Source organism: Passer domesticus, chromosome 11 (assembly GCF_036417665.1).
Source record: "Passer domesticus isolate bPasDom1 chromosome 11, bPasDom1.hap1, whole genome shotgun sequence".
Lineage (NCBI taxonomy): Eukaryota > Metazoa > Chordata > Aves > Passeriformes > Passeridae > Passer > Passer domesticus.
The window spans coordinates 24472705-24490090 of record NC_087484.1 but is presented as its reverse complement, the minus strand read 5'-3'; the positions used below and the strand labels follow the sequence as shown (position 1 = coordinate 24490090).

Below are 17386 nucleotides of genomic sequence, written 5' to 3'. Positions count from 1 at the left end.
TTCACAGAATCACAGAACCACCAGGCTGGAAGAGACCTTCAAGAACATCGAGTCCAACCCAGCCCCAACCCCTCAGCTAAACCCTGGCACCCAGTGCCACATCCAGGCTTTGTTAAACACACCCAAGGATGGTGACTCCACCACCTCCCTGGGCAGCCATTCCAGAACTTTATCACTCTTTCAGTAAAAAACTTTTTCCTGATATCCAACCTGTATTTCCCTTGGCACAGCTGGAGGCTGTGTGCTCTGGCTGTGTCAGTGCTGCTGGAGACAGAGTCCAGCCCAGCTGAGCACAGGCACCTTTCAGGAGCTGTGCAGAGTGATGAGGGCACCCCTGAGTCTCCTTTTCTCCAGGTGAGCACCCCCAGTTCCCTCAGTGGCTCCTCTCAGGGTTTGTGTTCCCAGCCCTTTGGTGCTCTCCACTCTGCACAGTCCAGCTGGCAGGAGGAGCTGCTCCCTTCCTTCTCCTGGGGAGAAGATGGGAGCAGTTGGCAATGCATTTTTGGGTTGTCAGTGGAGAGGTGCTTATATTGAAGAGCAAAATATTATTGCTCCTGTACAGTCCTGGCTTTGGTGAAACCAGATGGGTTTGAAATAAATATGAGTTCCTTTGTCAAATGTAATTAGAAGCTGGAATTCGTGTGTTTGAAGTGCTGTGAGTAATCCTCTGCTTTCGGAAGAAACTTCCTTTTTTTTTTTTTTTTTTTCTTTTTTTTTTTCTGAACACTAGTGACTCGCAATGGATTCTCACAGTACTGGTTGGATAGAGGACAAGGAGGTCATATAAAAAGTCACCATTGGTTTGAAATGAAGGTAATGAAAAATGAGTGCCTTGTACCCAAAGTGTTGCTGGATATTGTTGGGCAAGTATTGCAGTCTCACTTTCCTATTTTTAAAACTCTCACCAGCTGTGATGTGACCCTTCCCTCCACACCCACAAGAGAAAAAAAGCCCTTACTGATTAGAAACAGGAAATAATAAAACTCACTAACCACAAAGTATTTTCAAAGACACAAAATAAACAAGTAGAGATAGTGGGAAATAGATATTTCCCACTGATCTCCTTTCAGCACAGTAACCATAGCTAATAATTATAGTCACTGAAGATTTACAGATTTTAGAGGGAATGTATGCTTTTAAGATGATGCTGTCAAACTGCAGTAAAATATTCTCATTAGAGTCTTTCCCAGAATAGCAATAAGTGGCCACAAGTGTCATGAGATGCATTGCTGACATCTTTTAGAAGTACAAGAGCACTTCTGGGGTAGGGAGCTGCTCTCCTTGCTGGTCACACTGGGTGAAGTGGAGGTTCCCCTGGTGGGTGCAGCTGTGGGGGCTCTCATGGGATGGGTTTTTATCTGAACTCAGCTGTATTTGTGACAGTAAACTGGGAAGATCTTTAATGTCTTTTCTCTGGCAGGATTCTGCCGTTTTCTTTGCCAGATTGGTTTCTCTACCCATGAGTATTTTGTGTGCTTTGCTGACGTGGTTTGCTTGGGTTGGCTCCACCTCCTGCTCTCCTCTGCACCTTTGCAGTGCCATGAGGATGATGTGTATTTTTCACATTGGTGCTCATTCCAAAGGGCCCCATCAGGAAAGGGGGAAGTCTTCATTTTCAGCAGAGGGCAGGAGCTGAGGCTGATGTCTGTGCAGCTCTGTGTCTTCACCTGATGTCTGCCCTGCCCTGTCTCCTTGCAGCCAGGTGTAGGCCGGTTGTTTCTCCTGCCACCCTCATGCCACTGCTCCTAATGGCACTTGGAGAGGGCTGGATAAAAGGGAAGGCTTCCCGGGAAAAGACGCTGAACCCGGAGGTGCTGGCTTTCACTCCTGCAGCACCTCATCCAGTAGATCTCTGCATAACGAGCCCCTCGAACCGTTCATTAGTATGCTCCGTGTTTGTGTAAGAGCTCCCTGCTCTTTTATTGCTGCTGTGAGCAACCTCTGACTGCCTTGGAGATGAAAAACGGGCACCAAATGTTGCCAGCAAGTGAGCAGCTTTGTCCCAATCTCCTCGGTCCAGTTCGCAGGGAATTTCACCCTCTGCCCTCTGGATGATCTTTGTGACTCCGTTATCAGTAAAAGCTAAAGCATCTATCCAGGCTGATAAACCCAACTCCCTCTTTCCTTCATAACCTCTAAAGTGTTCCTGTGACCCAGGCAAGGCTGGCTGTGTGTGTGGGGAACGCCGCTTTCCTACAAAGTGTCAGGGGCAGCCCCAAACCAGCCCCTTCAACTGCATCGAGGAAAAACTGTTTGTGAAAGAAGCAAATAAAAGCAGATGCTCAAACACTCTTTATTCAGAGCACACAGGACAAGGCTGGGAGAAATGTCAGTCGTTATCTTCAAAAGGTTTATTTAGAACTTTTAGTTATGGAAACAAACAAAAAAAAATCCCTAAATATAACTATATGTAACATATATATATATATATATATATGTATATATATACACACATATGTACTCACAAGCTTGAGAGAAATGTCAGGCTGGGAACAGCAAAAGCAGAAAGCATTTCTAAACAGCCTAAAAAGTCCAGACCAAGTCTCTCCCTTTCTCTCTCTCTTTTTTTCCCTCCTCATAATTGCAGCATTTTAACAGGAATCTCCTACACTGCACAGGAATGACATTAAAAATAAAAAGCAGTTGCTTACCCTTTTATCCAACAAAGGGATCTCAATGGCTTATTTGAGATCTGAAGGTAAATTTGATGCCAGAGAAGTTTGTTGCTTGTTATCTTGTATTTTTATTAATAGAAAGTTAATTATTTTAGAATGCAAGACAAGAAAACTATATAATCATTATACACTAAAGAGCACGAGAGGATTCTAGACAATAATTTAGATGTATTAAATAAATAAAAAATAATAGCAGCCTTCTACAATGCAGGCTACACATAGGTTTACTTCGGCTTGAAGTACCCAGGTCTTTAGTACACCTACAGGAACAGATTTGCTCCACAAGTGTTTTAAAGAAACATATCTATAAGATACATACATAAGAGTGTCTAAGGTTAGGACAAAATTTGAAAACGCACTTTACCATGGTCTCCACATATCTAACGACCCCATTCTGGGGTTGTTATGGGAAAAATTTGGCTGCAGAACCTGTCTGGGAGGTGCAGCATCGCCCTGGTTGAAAAGCAACAGCGAGGGCAGCTGGAAGGAATTTTTGGAAGCTTGCTTGTTCTCCGCAGGGCAGAGGCGCTCCTGTGACGGGTTTGTGCCTCGAGCGCTGCCCTTAGGGCTCAGGGGGCCTTTCTGCGTCGGGAGAGGCTGCAGGGACGGGCTCGGGGGCCTGGGCGCTGCCTTGCTGCTGTCCTGCCCCGAGCGGGGCAGCGACTGGAGCAGGTGGTTCAAGAGGCGCGCCCCCAGGCTCTTGTCCATCCACTCGCAGGTGAGCAGCAGGTTGTGCACCTCGTGCATGCACTGGATGTAGCCGGTGCTGTACCTCTGCTGGGCCTCCAGACCCACCCTGGAGTCAGCTGTGCGGGACAGGAGACAAAGGGGGAGCGGGGGAGATCACCGGGCTGGTCACTGCCGAAGCCCCTGGGCTTTAGAGATGCTTTGTTTGAGGGGGAAGGTGAGCAGGGGGTGATCCTACTGCCCGGTGCCAAGGCAATACTGCACCAAAAGGCAGAAATCGGCTCTGGAAGGAAAAACGCCTTCCGTGGATTGAGCAGTGCCCGGCTCCATCTCCCCATCTAGTGGAGAGAGCCAAGGCCGGCGGCAGCCGGGGCCCGGGCGCTCTGAAAGGCGCTTGTGCCAGGGGATCAGACCCGCTGGCAGCGGGTAAGGGGCACAGGGCAAGGGACCGGGCACTCACCCATCATCTTGCTGCTCTGGATGTTCTGGAGGTGCTTCACTGTCATTTCCAGGATGTCTGCTTTTTCCAGTTTAGACTGCTGATAGGGAAAGAACGCAGCAGTTAGAGGCAAAGAAGAGTTTGCACCATGCCCAGTTTATCTAAAGATGAGGCATTTCCCTTCCTCCCCCCACAACTCAACTTCCCACCAGCAGAAGGACAAAAAGCAGCGTAAAACGAGCACTTACATCCAGGTGAAACGCACCCACAACAGTCTCCTTCAGCTGGTCTAAGCAGTTATTAATCCTTTCCCTTCGCTTCCGCTCAATGAGGGGTTTCCTTAACTGGCAAAGAGAAGGAGCAGGAAAAATCTCAGTTGATATTTTAATTTCCTCTCCCTGCTGCACTCCAGCAATGCCAGAGATCCCTTCCCTGTGTGAAGCCAGCACAGGGTGACACAGTGCTCAGCAGGGACAAAGTGTGGATGGAGTGTGTGCCCATCCCTGAGGTGGCATCACCTCTCCCTCCTCCCACTTCCAATCCTTTCAAACACAGAAACTCATTTCCCCCGTTAAAAATAGAGAGGAGGCCTAGAAAGGAAGCAGAAAACCACCCACAGGAGTTAAATTCAGAGAAAACATCTTTCTAATGGGAGAAAAAGCGTTGTCCCCTCCCCGTGTCCTGGCAGCAGTGGCCCGGCAGCCCTCATCGACATGCCCAGCTCAGGGACACTTACCTTCCTCTCCTCCTTGCTGCTGGCGACCTTGTGCGTGCCGGCGGTGGCTGTGGCCGTCATCCTGGTCCAGGACGGGATGGGAAGGGATGGGATGGAAGGGATGGGAAGGGAAGGAGGCGCTCGGGCAGTGGCTCGCTCCCCTTGCAGATGGGCTCTTTGCTGCTCGCTGCTCCTCGGCTGTATTTATAACCCCAAATTAGCATTTGAAAGGCAACTTTCCTTGGCGGGACTTCTTTTCCCACACGAGGGGTCGAGCCCGGAGGTTTGTGGCCATCAATCAAAGCTGACAGGTCACTGCTTCTTTTCAATGGCCACGCCGGCCCCCCCAAACGGCGACAGATGTCCGGCTCCGACGCTGGGCTTCGGAGGGATCCTTTGTTCGGGAAGCAGGGGAGGAAAATGGGCGCGCTCGGAGCAGCTTGCACGGCTCCTCGCTCAATTTGCACAGATTCCCAGGGAGGGACACAATAGCCGGGAAGCGGTTGAATTACACCTGGGAAAATGCCTCCTACACATCTTTTTCTCCTCTATCTCCTTGAAGAGATGCCTATTTTTACCTGCTAACCTGACCCCAGTCGTTTCACATCACTGTAACAGCCTCTTAATTTAATAATAGAGTACTTCAGCTAGGAGTCCCTGCTCCCAGGGATTCGTATTACAAGGAAATGATGATCGATTAAAAACTGTTGACAGCAGACACCCGAAGGAAGGTTGTTTCCATCACAGAAATCCTCTTGGGAAAACACGGGAGTTTTATTTACCTCCTGGGAACCTGAATTATCTGTTGCACCTGGGTGGACGTAGGTGTATGTAACTCTTCTAGTTTTTGGCTGCTCTGCAGAATTTAGTATCAAATTTACACGGTATTGAAGATGCTAACAAACCTAGAGGTGAGTTAGTCCTGTGGAAGCTTTACTTCTTTGGGTTTTTTTCCCCCAAAAAAGTGAGGAAGGGGGTTTGTCTGTCTGCTGCTCTGGAATGCTGGGGCAGGGGATGAGGGGCTTTTTGAGGAGGCTTGGTGTGGGGTGGGAACACACTTTTATACCTCCTCACTTCTGCCTGGCTTGGGGGAGAGCATGAAGGCGTTTTCATGACCTTGCATTTACTTTCTGAAGCTGCTTTGCTAATGAGCAGGATTTGGCAGTGTCCTGTTGAGTCCCACAGGTGAAGCCCTTTGGATTGGTGTCGAATGTGTCACCTTATTGAAGTGGAGAGGAAGCAGCTGCAGCAGTTCAGAAGCACTGTAAGCCTTCCCAACGCACTGGGGGGATTTCGCAGCTCCTGGGAAAAGAAATATTTTTATTCAAATAAATCAAAAATAACATCATTCTACAATGCAGGCTCCACATAAGTTTAATTTGGCTTGAAGTGCCCTGGTCTTTAGTACTCCCACAGGAACAGATTTGCTCCACAAGTGTTTTAAAGAAGCATGTCTGTAAGATGGATGGTGCTGTGGCTGCAGAGCCCTCTGCCCCTCCAGCTCTGGGTGGGGATGTTCCCAGTGACAGCAGTGAGGACATCACGCTGTTCCTTGCTCAAGCACCACGTGGGTGTGAGTGTGTTTGCTTGTGTGTCAATGCAAACATACCTGCAGCGTGTCTGCACGCGCTGCTGCCTGGGCTCATCACCAAAACATGTCCCCAGCCATGGGACCTGGCAGGCAGAGGCTGTTTGTCTGTCACATGCAGAGCTGGGTGCAGTTCCTTGGTTTTATAAGTGCCCTACTTTGGCAATGGCCTGGGACGAGCTGGGTGATGGTTGTGCTGGGAGGGGAAGGTTCATAACCTAGCCTTTGTGCCAGGTAAAGGGGTGGGATTTTATCTCTGGTGTGCTGTCTTCAGAGACAGCAAAAGGAGATCCCACCACCCCATGCAGGAGGGCCTCACATCAGCCAGCCCAGGCTCCTCACCCGTGAAGGCTCTTTTGGTTTTCCAAGCTTTTTCCAGTCCAAGGAGATGGATTGTTGCTGATATTTGTAAAAGGTGTAGCTGAGGCCACATGATTCCAGCAGCTCGGCCTGGAGGAGGCAGGGCTGGCCTGGGGCAGGGGGCACAGAGCACACTCTGTGTTTTGTGCCCAGGCTGGCAGTGCCTGCCCATCTCCCTCCACCTTGTGCAGAGAGCAGCACCTTCCAAGGCACTCAGGGCAGCAGTGAGAAGCTGAGATCACGTCAGCTCCTGGCCCAGCTGAGCACGGCAGGGGTGTCAGCAAATCCAAAAGCTCTGAAAAATGTGTCCCGTGCCTGCTGGCACTGCTGCAGGGTGCAGTGTGTGCCCTCCTTGTTGGTGGCACCGGAGGCTGGCCAGCCCCCGGTGCCTCCAGGAAAGCTCTCTGAGTGTCTGTGATGGCAGCACCTCCTTCCTCACCCTTTCTCCCTTCCTCGGTCCCTGCTCGTGGCTGCTGCCTTGCCCTCCCTCCTGCCCCTTTGCCCTGCGAGCTTCCCCGAGCTCCGGGGCTGTTCCCCGGGACCCCCGAGCGAGGCGGTGGCCCGGGGGACAGCGGGCTGGCAGGTGGCCCCGGGTGCCCAGCGCCAGCCCGTGCCCAGCCGGGCATCTGAGCCCCTTGGCTTGCTCACGGGCATCTGCTGCGGGCGAGCTCATTTCAAGGTTCATTTGTAAGACAGCGCCGCAGTGAAAAAGAAGAGCAGCTTTGGCTGTAAACAGTTATTTTACACCTCTCAGTCACGGCAGAAGCCTTTATTTCGGAGGCGGGGGAGCTGCCCTGGCTTTGGGCAAGGCTGACATCTGTGCTGGGGATTGCAGGGACCCAACAGCCCCATGCTAATGAGCATTACAGGAGCTTTCTGCGAATTCCCGCTCTCCTTTTGCGTTGCCACTGCCAGGTTTCACTGAAAAGAGGATTCTCCTTTGTAAACAAAGCCTCCTTTTTTTCCTGGGCTTTCAAAAAAAAAAAAAAAAAAAAAAAAAAAAAAAAAAAAAAGAAAGGAAGGAGAGGGGGCGAGCGCTCCTTAGAGTTTTCTCTTTTGCTATTTGTCTGCACTTCACACTCCGGAGAAAGAAAACAACTTTTAACATCTGTTCCTGCAGCATTTAAGAGGGAAAGAAAGGCTGCTGAAAAGGGGGAAAGTGTGGCAGATGTTGGCAGGTTCCCCCGGCGCAGATGTCCTGCTCCTGCAGGATTTCCAGGGGCTCCGCTGCGGCTCGGGACACGCGACTGCGGCCGGGCGGGGGACGTGGGAAAGCGCCGCCGAACAAAGGCGCTTATTCAAACAAACCCCAGAGCCGTGAACAATCGCATCACCAGCGGAGAAATGGTCAGCAGCCCCCGGCCCCGCCACCGAGGGCTTGGGGGCAGCCGGTGGCCACAGGCGAGGGAATTTGACCGGGCTGCAAGCGGAGCGTCCCTTCCTTGCCCCTGTGCTCCCTCGGGCATCCAGCACGGAGCTGTGGCAGGATCCATCCTTGCTGAGGTGCTCTGCAGCCCGGTGCCCCGCGCAGCAGCAGAGGGAGGGAGGGCAGGCACCTCTGGGCAGGCCAGGGCTGCCCCACACTCGGGACAGGGCAGCACCAGGGGAGGGACTGTGGGATATCTTTGATTAGGCTTTTGTAAAAGAGCTTCTACCAAGATAATAATAAGAGAAGAATAAGAGTAAGAATAAGAATAAGAATAAGAATAAGAATAAGAATAAGAATAAGAATAAGAATAAGAAGAAGAAGAAGGAGGAGGAGGAGAAGGAGAAGGAGAAGGAGAAGGAGAAGGAGAAGGAGAAGGAGAAGGAGAAGGAGAAGGAGAAGGAGAAGGAGCCTCCAATCCTATTGATTACATTTAGTTGAAATAGCCTTGTAAAGCTGACTTTGGTAAGGAAAAATGTTTATTTTAATGGAAGCAAAAATTTTGAGAGAACTTTTCATTCCCCTTCTTTCTGGCTGATAAAATAATTTAAAATAAGATTTTTCCATGAAAGCTGGTAATATTTCTGCTTAAGGACTTTGTAGGAAACAAGTGAGAAGCCCAAAGAAAAAGAAGCAGAGGCAAGCAAATTCACTTAAGAGAGTAATTAATTCCAGTTTGATGTTAAAGCTGAGGAGCTCTGTGATTGTTCCTCTAATTTCTGCGATTTTCAGCCTGCTTCATCTCCGCCCCACTCCATTTTCTCTGGGTTCTGGGCAGGGCAGAGCTGCTCCTGCCAGCAAGGCTGCCGTGTGCCAGGACAGCTCTTCCTCTTCCCTGCTCAGGGCTGGAGGGCAGAGCCAGGTGAGTTGAGCTGTGTTGCTTCTTTGGAGGCCAAGCATGGAGGCAAGGAGCCCAAACCCCTGCTGGGGGCATCAGCTGTGTCCCTGCTGCCAGCAGAGCCCTTTCTGCATGGCAGTTGGGAAGCAGGAGGCATCTCAGCTGGATGAGGAGCTCCACGCTGCAGGAAGGATGCTGCACGTCCCCAGAGACCGTGCACCCGCCCAGGCTGGTCCCTCCTGCCTCCTGCAGCTTGGGGTGGTACTGTGGGCACCGACTCAGAACCTGGCAGGGCTAGCAAGGAGGCTTGTGCAGTACTGAGGCAAGCCCAAGTCCAACCTTGACCCTGGCTGGTTAATGAATGGCCTCGTTAAGGCAGCTCAGCCTTTTGCTGGGATGGATTTGCTGTGGGAGAGTGGGAGGAGAGCCGGGCAGGTTCCTAAGCACTGCTCAGTCTGCAGTGTGGGTCGGAAGGACTGTTTGATCCCCCTCGTTTTCCAGGCTGGGTTTGTCCCCAGTTAAGAGACTGCTTGCAGCTGCTCTGGGGTGTGTCTGTGGGCTGGGTGTGTGGCTGTGGGTGCCTGGCCCCTGCAGTGCCCAGTCAGAGGCAGGGAAAGGGGTCCTGCTTCAGGGTCCTGCCCCACTCCCAGGTGTCTGTGGGTTTGTGGGGCTGGTTTCTGACAGCAGCTCTGGGCAGTGAGGAGCAAAGCGCAGGGCTGGCAGTGGCAGGGTAAGGTGGGACAGTGGCAGCTGCCAGCACAGGCTGTGGGTTGGCCCTGGTACCCTCTGCACCCTCCCTCCTCCCGGGCTCCAGCCTGCCCTGCCGTGAACAAACACTCTCCAAGGAGAGGCTGTTTACAGGGGCTTTACTCATGCCGAATAAAGAGGGTTTTGTCCAGCTTTTTCAGAAGGTTCTGCCTCGAGGTTGAGGTTTTAAAAGGACTAAAGCTCTCCTTCAAAACGTTTAAATCTGGATGTTTCTCAGTAGCCACAACCCCCAAGCAGCCTGTGCTGAAGCCCTGCTTCACCGGGGCTGTTTGGCCGCTGAGCTGTTCCACCGGGGAGGAATGTGAGGAGCAGCAGGACGTGCCAGCGCGGTGACTGGACACGCCGGGTCCGGAGGGTGCAGGCGGTGCCGGGGCTGGCTCCCGGCACTCGGGCACCTCGGCCGCAGTCTGCCGGGGATTACTCACTGCTGGATGGCCCGGGGGCACCCGGGCTGCCTCTCCTGGCTGGCCTCAGCTCAGGCTGTTGGACCTGCCATGGCCCATCTCAGCCCTGTGCAGCAGTGTTTGCAGGAGCAACACGCGTCCTGCAGCCCATCCAGGACAGGGTGGTGCTGGAAATGGGCTGGTCAGAAAAGCAAAGGATGATTTATCTGTTCTTGGGATGTGGAGAAGAGCATTTGCTGTGTTCAGAGCACAGTCCCAATGAGCAGACCCTACTCACAATGGGATATGGGTCCAAGATCACCATCAGAGCTTGCAGAGGGAGGCATGGCTGTGCTGGGGAAGGCTGCTCCAGACACTTCTGTGCTGGGATCCTTGGGATGGAGTGACACTGTGTGTACCAGGTCACAGTTACTGGCCGAGGGCTGAGAGCTGATGGGGTTTGTGGCTAGGTGAGCACTGTGTGGTGAGTGGGGAAGAGGCACAGGGCATCTGGCAGATGAGTTTGGTGTCTGTGGTGGCCTATCAAAGCCTCTGAGTTCACCACGGTGTGGGCAGGGGAGGAGCGCAGTTGGGAGCTCACCTGCTGCTCCTGCTACAGCTGAAGAGAGAGAGGTCATACCTGGCATTGGACAGTGCCACATGAAGTATTTTCATCACAGAGAAAGCCCAGCTACAAAAGTAGCACTGAACACCTGGAAATTCTGTTGACATCTCTAAATTCATCTCCTTTACCAAGGGCACCAAACCTCTCCAGCCCCAGCTCAGCCTCCTGGGTACCAGCTGGCTCTGCCATCTTTGGGAGTGAACTCCTGGGATAGGAAATAATTACAAGGCTGGTACCAGCTGAGTAATTCTCAGCTTTTCTTTCACACACCCCCATGCAGCCTTGGTGTTAAGGATCAGCTGATGCTCTTGCCATTGCTCAAGCTGTCTCCTGCCTGGCAGGTTAGCAGTGCTTCAGGCCCCACAGGAAATCTTATCTGCTGCTTCTCAGTCAGAGTGCTTGAAACACAGCTCCTGGGCCAAAAGCACCTTATAGGAAGCAGAAAATCTGATAAGCTGTGTGGGTGGTGGCAAGCTGTAAGAGTTAGCCCCTTGCCTGTGCTGAATTTTACATGGCCTTGTTATGGAGGAGCCAAAACAAGTTCAAACTTTACTTTTCTTCTTCCCAGACCAGCCCATGGAGCAGCACCCACCTTCTCACAGCTCCTGGTTGCTCTACATCTTGTCTGGGCCATGGTTTTTCTACCCCAAGGTGACTGTGCCCCAAGAACTAGCAGGACGTCCTACGCCTTTTGGTTCCTCCACAGGAATGAGAAATGCTCATCCCTGAAATAAAGGAGTGTCTCCTAGATATACCTGAAGAGGGGTGAAAAAGTGAAGAAATTCAAGAGGAGAGTTGGTTTAAAGCAGACAGTATTCATGAACAAAAACAAAATAGTATAAACCCTTTTGCTTTAATTGGTAAAAAATTAGTTACAAACATACAGATTAAAAAAAAAAAAATTAGAGGACATCATGAGTCTTTATCCATCATCCAGGATGGACTTGGCTCACACAGACCAGAGACCAGGCTGCAGAGCTCCCATAAGGTGGTACAAGGAAGAAGAGCCAAGCTTCACGAGGAGAGCATAGGGGACTTTGAGGGACCTTTCAAGGAGAATACTTGAACTTTGTTTATGCAGCATGCCTTGAGTTCTTTCATTCAGGAGAGCAGTGCTGGGTGTTCTCACACTCTGTGTGTGTGAGATGTTACCAGATATCACCTGATAACGAGCCTGATCTGTAATGGAATAAACCAAGTGCTTGGTTTATTCAGTAAGCTTCACTTTGACAGCGGCATGGATGCCTGACTCCCCCCACGCTGACCCCTGGGCTCAGCACCCTGCACACCCCACACTGCAGCCTCTGCACTTCCCACACTGCCTCTTTCTTCTCAGCTTCTCAGTTCTTGGGGCTGCAGAGTGATGTGGGTTAAGATTCATATTTGTAAGAAAAATATCTCTTCTGTGAGTAAATGTGGCTTTTGTGCCAGCCTGACCACACGCCAATGCCTGCTTTTTATAGTCCGTGTGTCTACGTGTGCTGCCACCACATCCTGAGCCCCTGGCACAGCACACCTTGTCAGCAGAACGGGGCAGCCAGGCCAGCCACAGACCTGTGTGCTGTCCTGGGCCCTGGCTCTTGGGCTGCCCAGGGGGCACTGCCCTTACCAGCAGCATTCCCAACCTGCTGCCCGCTCCTCTTGCTGCAGGGCTGGGATTGCAGCACCTGAGGAAGTGGGAAACACTCACTTGGTGTTTGGTGCTTTGTGGTTCTGTCTTGGCACAGCCTGGCTGCTGCTATGACAGTGGAACACAGGAGGGTTTATGAGGGGAAGGCATGAGCTGCAGGGTCTCTGGTCTGTGTGAGCCAAGTCCATCCTATTCTCTAAGATTTTTTTTTTAATCTGTATGTTTGTAACTAATTTTTTACCAATTAAAGCAAAAGGTTTTACACTATTTTGTTTTTGTTTATGAATACTGTCTGCTTTAAACCAACTCTCCTCTTGAATTTCTTCACTTTTTCACCCCTCTTCAGGTATATATATATATATACCTGTGATCAGCTGGGTGTCTTGTTGTGTTTCAAAGATGATGTTTCACCCCCTCTCCCCATTCCAGGTGTGTCTATACACACATGTGCAGACAGCAATGCCCTCTCACACCTGCACACAGACAATTTTCAGATGATACAATTTTGTAGCCCTTTTCCAAAGCAGTGCCTGCCTTTGAAGGTTGGGACAGCAGAGCTCTGGAGTTCTCTCCTCATTGGGAGCCAGGGGTCCCATCAGAGCAGGAGGAGAGGTGCAGAAAAGCTTTAGAGAGTCTCAGGAAAGGTCATGTATGTGTTTGCTGGAGTTGTCAAGGGGTGTGGTAAGGGCTCCTGTGCTAGCTGAGCCTGAATCCAGCTGAAGGGCAGCACTAAGCCCCTCAGAGGTTTCTGCTGTAAGAGCTAATCAATTCATTTCTGCAAAGCCCTTGGAAGGGGTAAAGGGGTAAGCAAGTGCACAGAAGTGTTATCCAGAGGCTGTGAGCTTCAGAGTTTAACAGGCACTACTTAAATATGAACCAAGTTAGTCACCTCGTAATTTCTTTAAAATGTAAAAGAAGAAGGAAAGCATCTAAAAAGAATAACCCAACAGTGATTTTCAGCAGTGTTCACAGCCTTGTGTCTTTCTGCATGATTTTGGATTCTTACTGTATTTTCTTCCAGTTATATTGAATTAATGGCTGTATTTGACTGGTTTTTTGTGTATGGTGTTTTGCTTTTTGTTTTTAGCTCAGGAAATACATTTTACACTAGTGCTATTTCTTGTGGTGACTTCTTTTACTTCTTTACAATTTTTACAATGCCGATAGAAACATGGTTTTGGCTTTAGCAGTAGATCCTCTGTGGAATGGATGCTGTGCTTTACAGATAACTTTCAATTGTTCCACAGTAATAAAAAGTTCATTAAAATTACTTGCTCTCCAGGAAAGGGATTTGCAAGAGATTTTTTTTTATGATTGTTCAGGTAATTGTTTTTTCTTTTCTGACAATGTTTACATGCTAACCCTTAGTACTTGTGGTTTGCTATAATGTTTTTAAAATGTGTTCTAATTCTGAAATGGAACCTTGAATTAAGGATAAATCATGGAATGTCCATGAGGAAAAAACTCCTAACTGATATGAAAGACAATTACATTTAATTTTCTACCGTAAATAAGATTTTGGGGGTATGAGTCTGCTTGTCTACTCATTTCTTTTTGAAAAGCTTTAGGAGTCTGCAGTGAATGTCTCCAGGCAGTAATGGGTGAAATGCAGTTTCAGGAGCTGTCACAGGCACTTGTGAAACCTGGTGATTAAATTCAGCCACTGCAGCTTGGTTCAAAGTCCACGGAAAGACTCAGGATTCTTCTTCTGACAAACTTTAAACAGAAGAAATTCAGCATAACTGCAGTTGTCCCTACTTCTAATATTCCCTCCCCGAAGCCTTTTCCCTGAAGCTCCTTGTGAGGAGCCAGGAACACAGGCTGTGCTCTGGGAATCACACCAGCCCATGCCCAGTTAAACATCACCTTATGTTGGTTCTGTTCTCCCCTCCTTGTGTGCTCCCCAGACAGCTGGCAAGAGACTCCAGGGTACATTTTGCGATGCTCTGTGCCAGAAGGCCATGGAGGTCCAGAGCCCCTCCATCCATCCCACGGCATGGGTGACACAGCCACAGCACAGAGTTACCTCAGGGCTCCCTGCCCTGCTCCCAGCACGGCTGGAGCTCTGGGGCTCCTGCTGGACGCCTGTGTGACACAGCTCCAGCTGTGACCCACCAGCAGAACGTTGGGCAGTGACACCCCAAAGGGCACGGCTGGCTGCAGGGGCTGGGGCTGTGAAGGACACCCGGGGCCTGGGGGGACGTGAGGGCACCCGGGGCCTGCTGCCTCGGCAGGAGACAGGGAACAGGAGGGGAACACGAGGGGAAAGGGCGTGTGTGTGTCATGGCAAAGAGAAGACAGAGCAGGCAGTGGCTACAGGGCCTTGTGGGGAGCTGGGCCAGCCGGCCCGGGAGCTGCCATGGCTCCCCAGGAGGGGACGGCCATCCTGCGTGAGCTGCGGGCTGAGGGGAGAAAGGAGGGCAGCTGCTTGAAGGAGGGTAATTTCACAGGCTGACATATTGTTTTTCCTCAGTTTTGCTATTTTTGCTGGATGGTGATGGGAGGAGTCAGAGGTGAGCTGTAGGATTCCCTGGGCCTCCCACCAGCAGCAGGAAGCCCCAGGATCCCATTCAGCTTTATCCTTCCTAAGCAAAGCACCTGCATGCTTGCCTTTCTAATACCTTTTCTTTCCCCCAGTGAAGTAACTTGGATTTTTTTAATGTTTACTCACTTCCTAATTTGCAAGGATTAATTAATTCACAATGGCTCTCTCAGTCATGGCTGTGAATTAGCAAATCATTAGTGTGCCAAGAGCCCTCTCACATGCTGTATTTAATCCGTGTGTCTAAGAGCTTAGGAAAATCCTGCTCCCTCTGCTCAGGGATTTCTCTGCAGTGTGCAGGGATGGTGATTGCACTGAACCCATTTCTGGCCTGGTCTCTTTTCCAATGGTCATTTGTAGAGCAGTAGTGTCTATCCTCCAGGAGCTGATATTGAATCCCCTTAACAGTGCTCGCCTTTAGCTCCTCCTCTTCTCTCCTCAGTACCCTGATTATTATGTTTAAACTTGAATGGTTTTAGCCTAAGTATGGGTTAACGATTTGAACTCAGATATACACACCCTTTCCATGTTGGCTTTGAAATCAACTATTCCCAGCTCACAAGTGGGATAAATGAGCTGCCAAAATTTTGCTGACCACATGCTGTGAGTCGAGGTCCCATCACCTCGCACAGGCACCACGACCTCTCCTGCTTCAGGTCCAGTGCTGCTGCATCTTGTACATCTTCCTACAAGAGCAAGTAAATATTTGAGGTAGCTATAAATAATATAGCAGGTAGAGATAATAAATATTAGGAATAAATGTAATAAATATTAGGAATAAATATAATAAATATAAATAAATATAATAAACATTAGGAGGTAGATATAAATAAATGCTATGCATGCACACACACTTGCTTATACCCCCATGTCCTGTCCCCTGGGGTGCTGAGCGTGGCAGGATTGGCTCCAGCGTGGTGCCAGGCTGGACCTGGAGCCCGTGGTACCTGTCTAGGGAGGTGTCCTGTGGAAGAAGTGCTGCTGCAGCTGCTCTGTCCCTCAGCCCAGTGCCAGCCCCTCTGCTCCCCTGCTGTTGGATGCTGGGGTGGCTGCAAGTGTGCTCAGATGCATTTTTCCCTGTCTGAGCTGTAGCACACAGCTGATGGAGACCCCCCAAGAGGTCAGAGGCAGCTCTGCCCCCCGACATCTGAGGGAACTGTGACGTGTGGAGCTCAGAGCAGCAACAGGCAGGAAAGCACCAAGAAACCCAACCCAAACCCTCCCCAGCAGCGAGACAGGGGGATGTGGAGACAGGTAATCAAGAAGAAGCTGAAGATAGAAGCTGTTGGCTCACGAGAAGCTTATGGACATTTTGGGAAAGCAGGTCCCACCTGGCTGCATGCCGGTGCTGCATCAGACCTCCTGGGGCAAGGTTTCACCTCGTGGCTTGTAAGAAATTCATGACCTATTCCATTAAAAATGTATTTTCTGCTTTAAATGTATTATATCTCACTAATGGACAATACCAACTTGATCTGTGCTGGGAGAGGTGTGGGCTTTTCTCCATCCAGGCTAACTTGCATTTGTCACAGGGCCAATAATAGATGAGTATTACATACAGGGATGGAAAACCAGTCTGGAGTGCTTCCATGCCACCTTGGGGACTGCAGGAAACCTCCAGGCTGTAAATCACCAGCACCTGATGCATCAGGACAATCAGACCATGTCCAAGGCATGATGCAGAGTTCCAACCCCACACTGGAGCCCTGAGGGTCCCGGCATGGAAAAGAAGTTTTGTGACACTACAGAGGGTGTAAAGGGTCTGCAAAAGGGCAGGCAGAGTGGGGGTAAAAACGATGAAAAGAATGGTAAGCACAAATAATAAATGAATAAATACCAATAAATGAAATTTAAATAGTAATTACAAAGGCAGTTAACTACTAATAAAGAATAAATGAATAGGTTGCACCTCGAGTTCTGCACGCAGTTTTGGGTCCCTCACTTTAAAAAGGACATTGAGGCGCTGGAGTGTGTCCAGCGAAGGGCACCAAGGCTCGTGAGAAGTTTAGAGCACGTCTGACGAGGGAGCCGGGGTGTTCAGTCTCCAGGAGCTCAGGAGGGACCTCCTCGCTCTGTACAACTCCCTGGCAGGAGGCTGTAGTGAGATGGGGCCAGTCTCTTCTGCCATGTCTGCAGTGAGGGGACCGGAGGAAATGGCTTTAAGCTGAGGCGGGACCATCAGATTAAATATTAAAGCATATTTTTCCCTGTTCGGGGGTTCAGGCATCAGGACAGGTTGCCAGGGAGGAGTGGTGGAGTCCCCACCCTGGAGGTGCTCGACAGACACCTACACTGGTGCTGGGTGATGGGTCTAGTGGCTTAGGGGTACAGTGGCAGTGTGCCATGGTTGGACCGGATGATCTGAAAGGTCTCTTCCAGCCTTGGTGGCTCTAACAATGACGAAAAGCACCGTGAACAATAAAACGAGGAAATAACAAAACACGCGGCGGGCTCTGCAGCGCCCCCGGTCCTCCGCGGCGGCAGGGGGCGCTGTGGCGCGGCGGCGCGGGCGGAAGCGCGGGCGGGAGGGCCGGGCCGGTGCGACGCCGTGAGCGCGGGGCGGGGGGGACGGGCCGGGCGAGCCGGGGCCGCGCCGCCTCTGCCGCAGCCGCAGCGCCGGAGCCGAGAGCCGCCAGCGGGCGGGCGGGGCCCGCCGGACGCACAGGTACCGGGGCGGCCGGGGCTGCGGGGGGCGAGGGCCGTGGGCATT

The 17386-nt window shown here is 50.8% G+C and overlaps 2 protein-coding genes and 1 long non-coding RNA gene across 5 annotated transcripts in view; 2 read left to right on the top strand and 1 right to left on the bottom strand.

The window, feature by feature from the left end:
- Positions 1-2888: 2888 nt before the first annotated feature.
- Positions 2889-4729, bottom strand: LOC135309675 (transcription cofactor HES-6-like). Of its 2 annotated transcripts, none has more exons than XM_064435878.1 (4): positions 4538-4729; positions 4050-4145; positions 3823-3898; positions 2889-3481 (listed from the first exon to the last, which is right to left on the bottom strand). In XM_064435878.1, exons 1-4 carry the CDS (start codon positions 4595-4597, stop codon positions 3036-3038), a joined length of 678 nt encoding a protein of 225 aa, XP_064291948.1. In that variant the 5' UTR covers positions 4598-4729; the 3' UTR covers positions 2889-3035. The 2 variants fall into 2 exon arrangements, with proteins under 2 accessions (XP_064291948.1, XP_064291947.1); XM_064435877.1 differs by having other exon boundaries at positions 3823-3901; positions 4538-4728.
- Positions 4730-14355: 9626 nt separating this feature from the next.
- On the top strand, positions 14356-16114 carry LOC135278446 (uncharacterized). 2 transcript variants are annotated; one of them, XR_010345967.1, is made up of 2 exons: positions 14356-14572; positions 15769-16114. It is a non-coding gene; the product is annotated as an uncharacterized LOC135278446 (long non-coding RNA). The 2 variants fall into 2 exon arrangements; XR_010345968.1 differs by having other exon boundaries at positions 14356-15374.
- A 1092-nt stretch (positions 16115-17206) lies between these two features.
- Positions 17207-17386, top strand: part of CAB39 (calcium binding protein 39) — a 41103-nt gene continuing 40923 nt past the window's right edge. Inside the window, exon 1 of the mRNA XM_064435876.1 lies at positions 17207-17341. The gene's annotated coding sequence lies outside the window, so the exon portion shown is untranslated. The remainder of the gene's footprint in view (positions 17342-17386) is intronic.

Bases quoted from the DNA above. Each gene is read 5' to 3' on its own strand.
- LOC135309675 (XM_064435877.1), bottom strand. From the start codon at position 4,597: ATGACGGCCACAGCCACCGCCGGCACGCACAAGGTCGCCAGCAGCAAG. The intron at 3,902-4,049 runs GTAAGTGCTCGT...TTTCCCTATCAG, and splicing joins TGGGTGCGTTTCACCTGGAT to CAGTCTAAACTGGAAAAAGC. The intron at 3,482-3,822 runs GTGAGTGCCCGG...TGTCCCGCACAG, and splicing joins CCAGAGCAGCAAGATGATGG to CTGACTCCAGGGTGGGTCTG.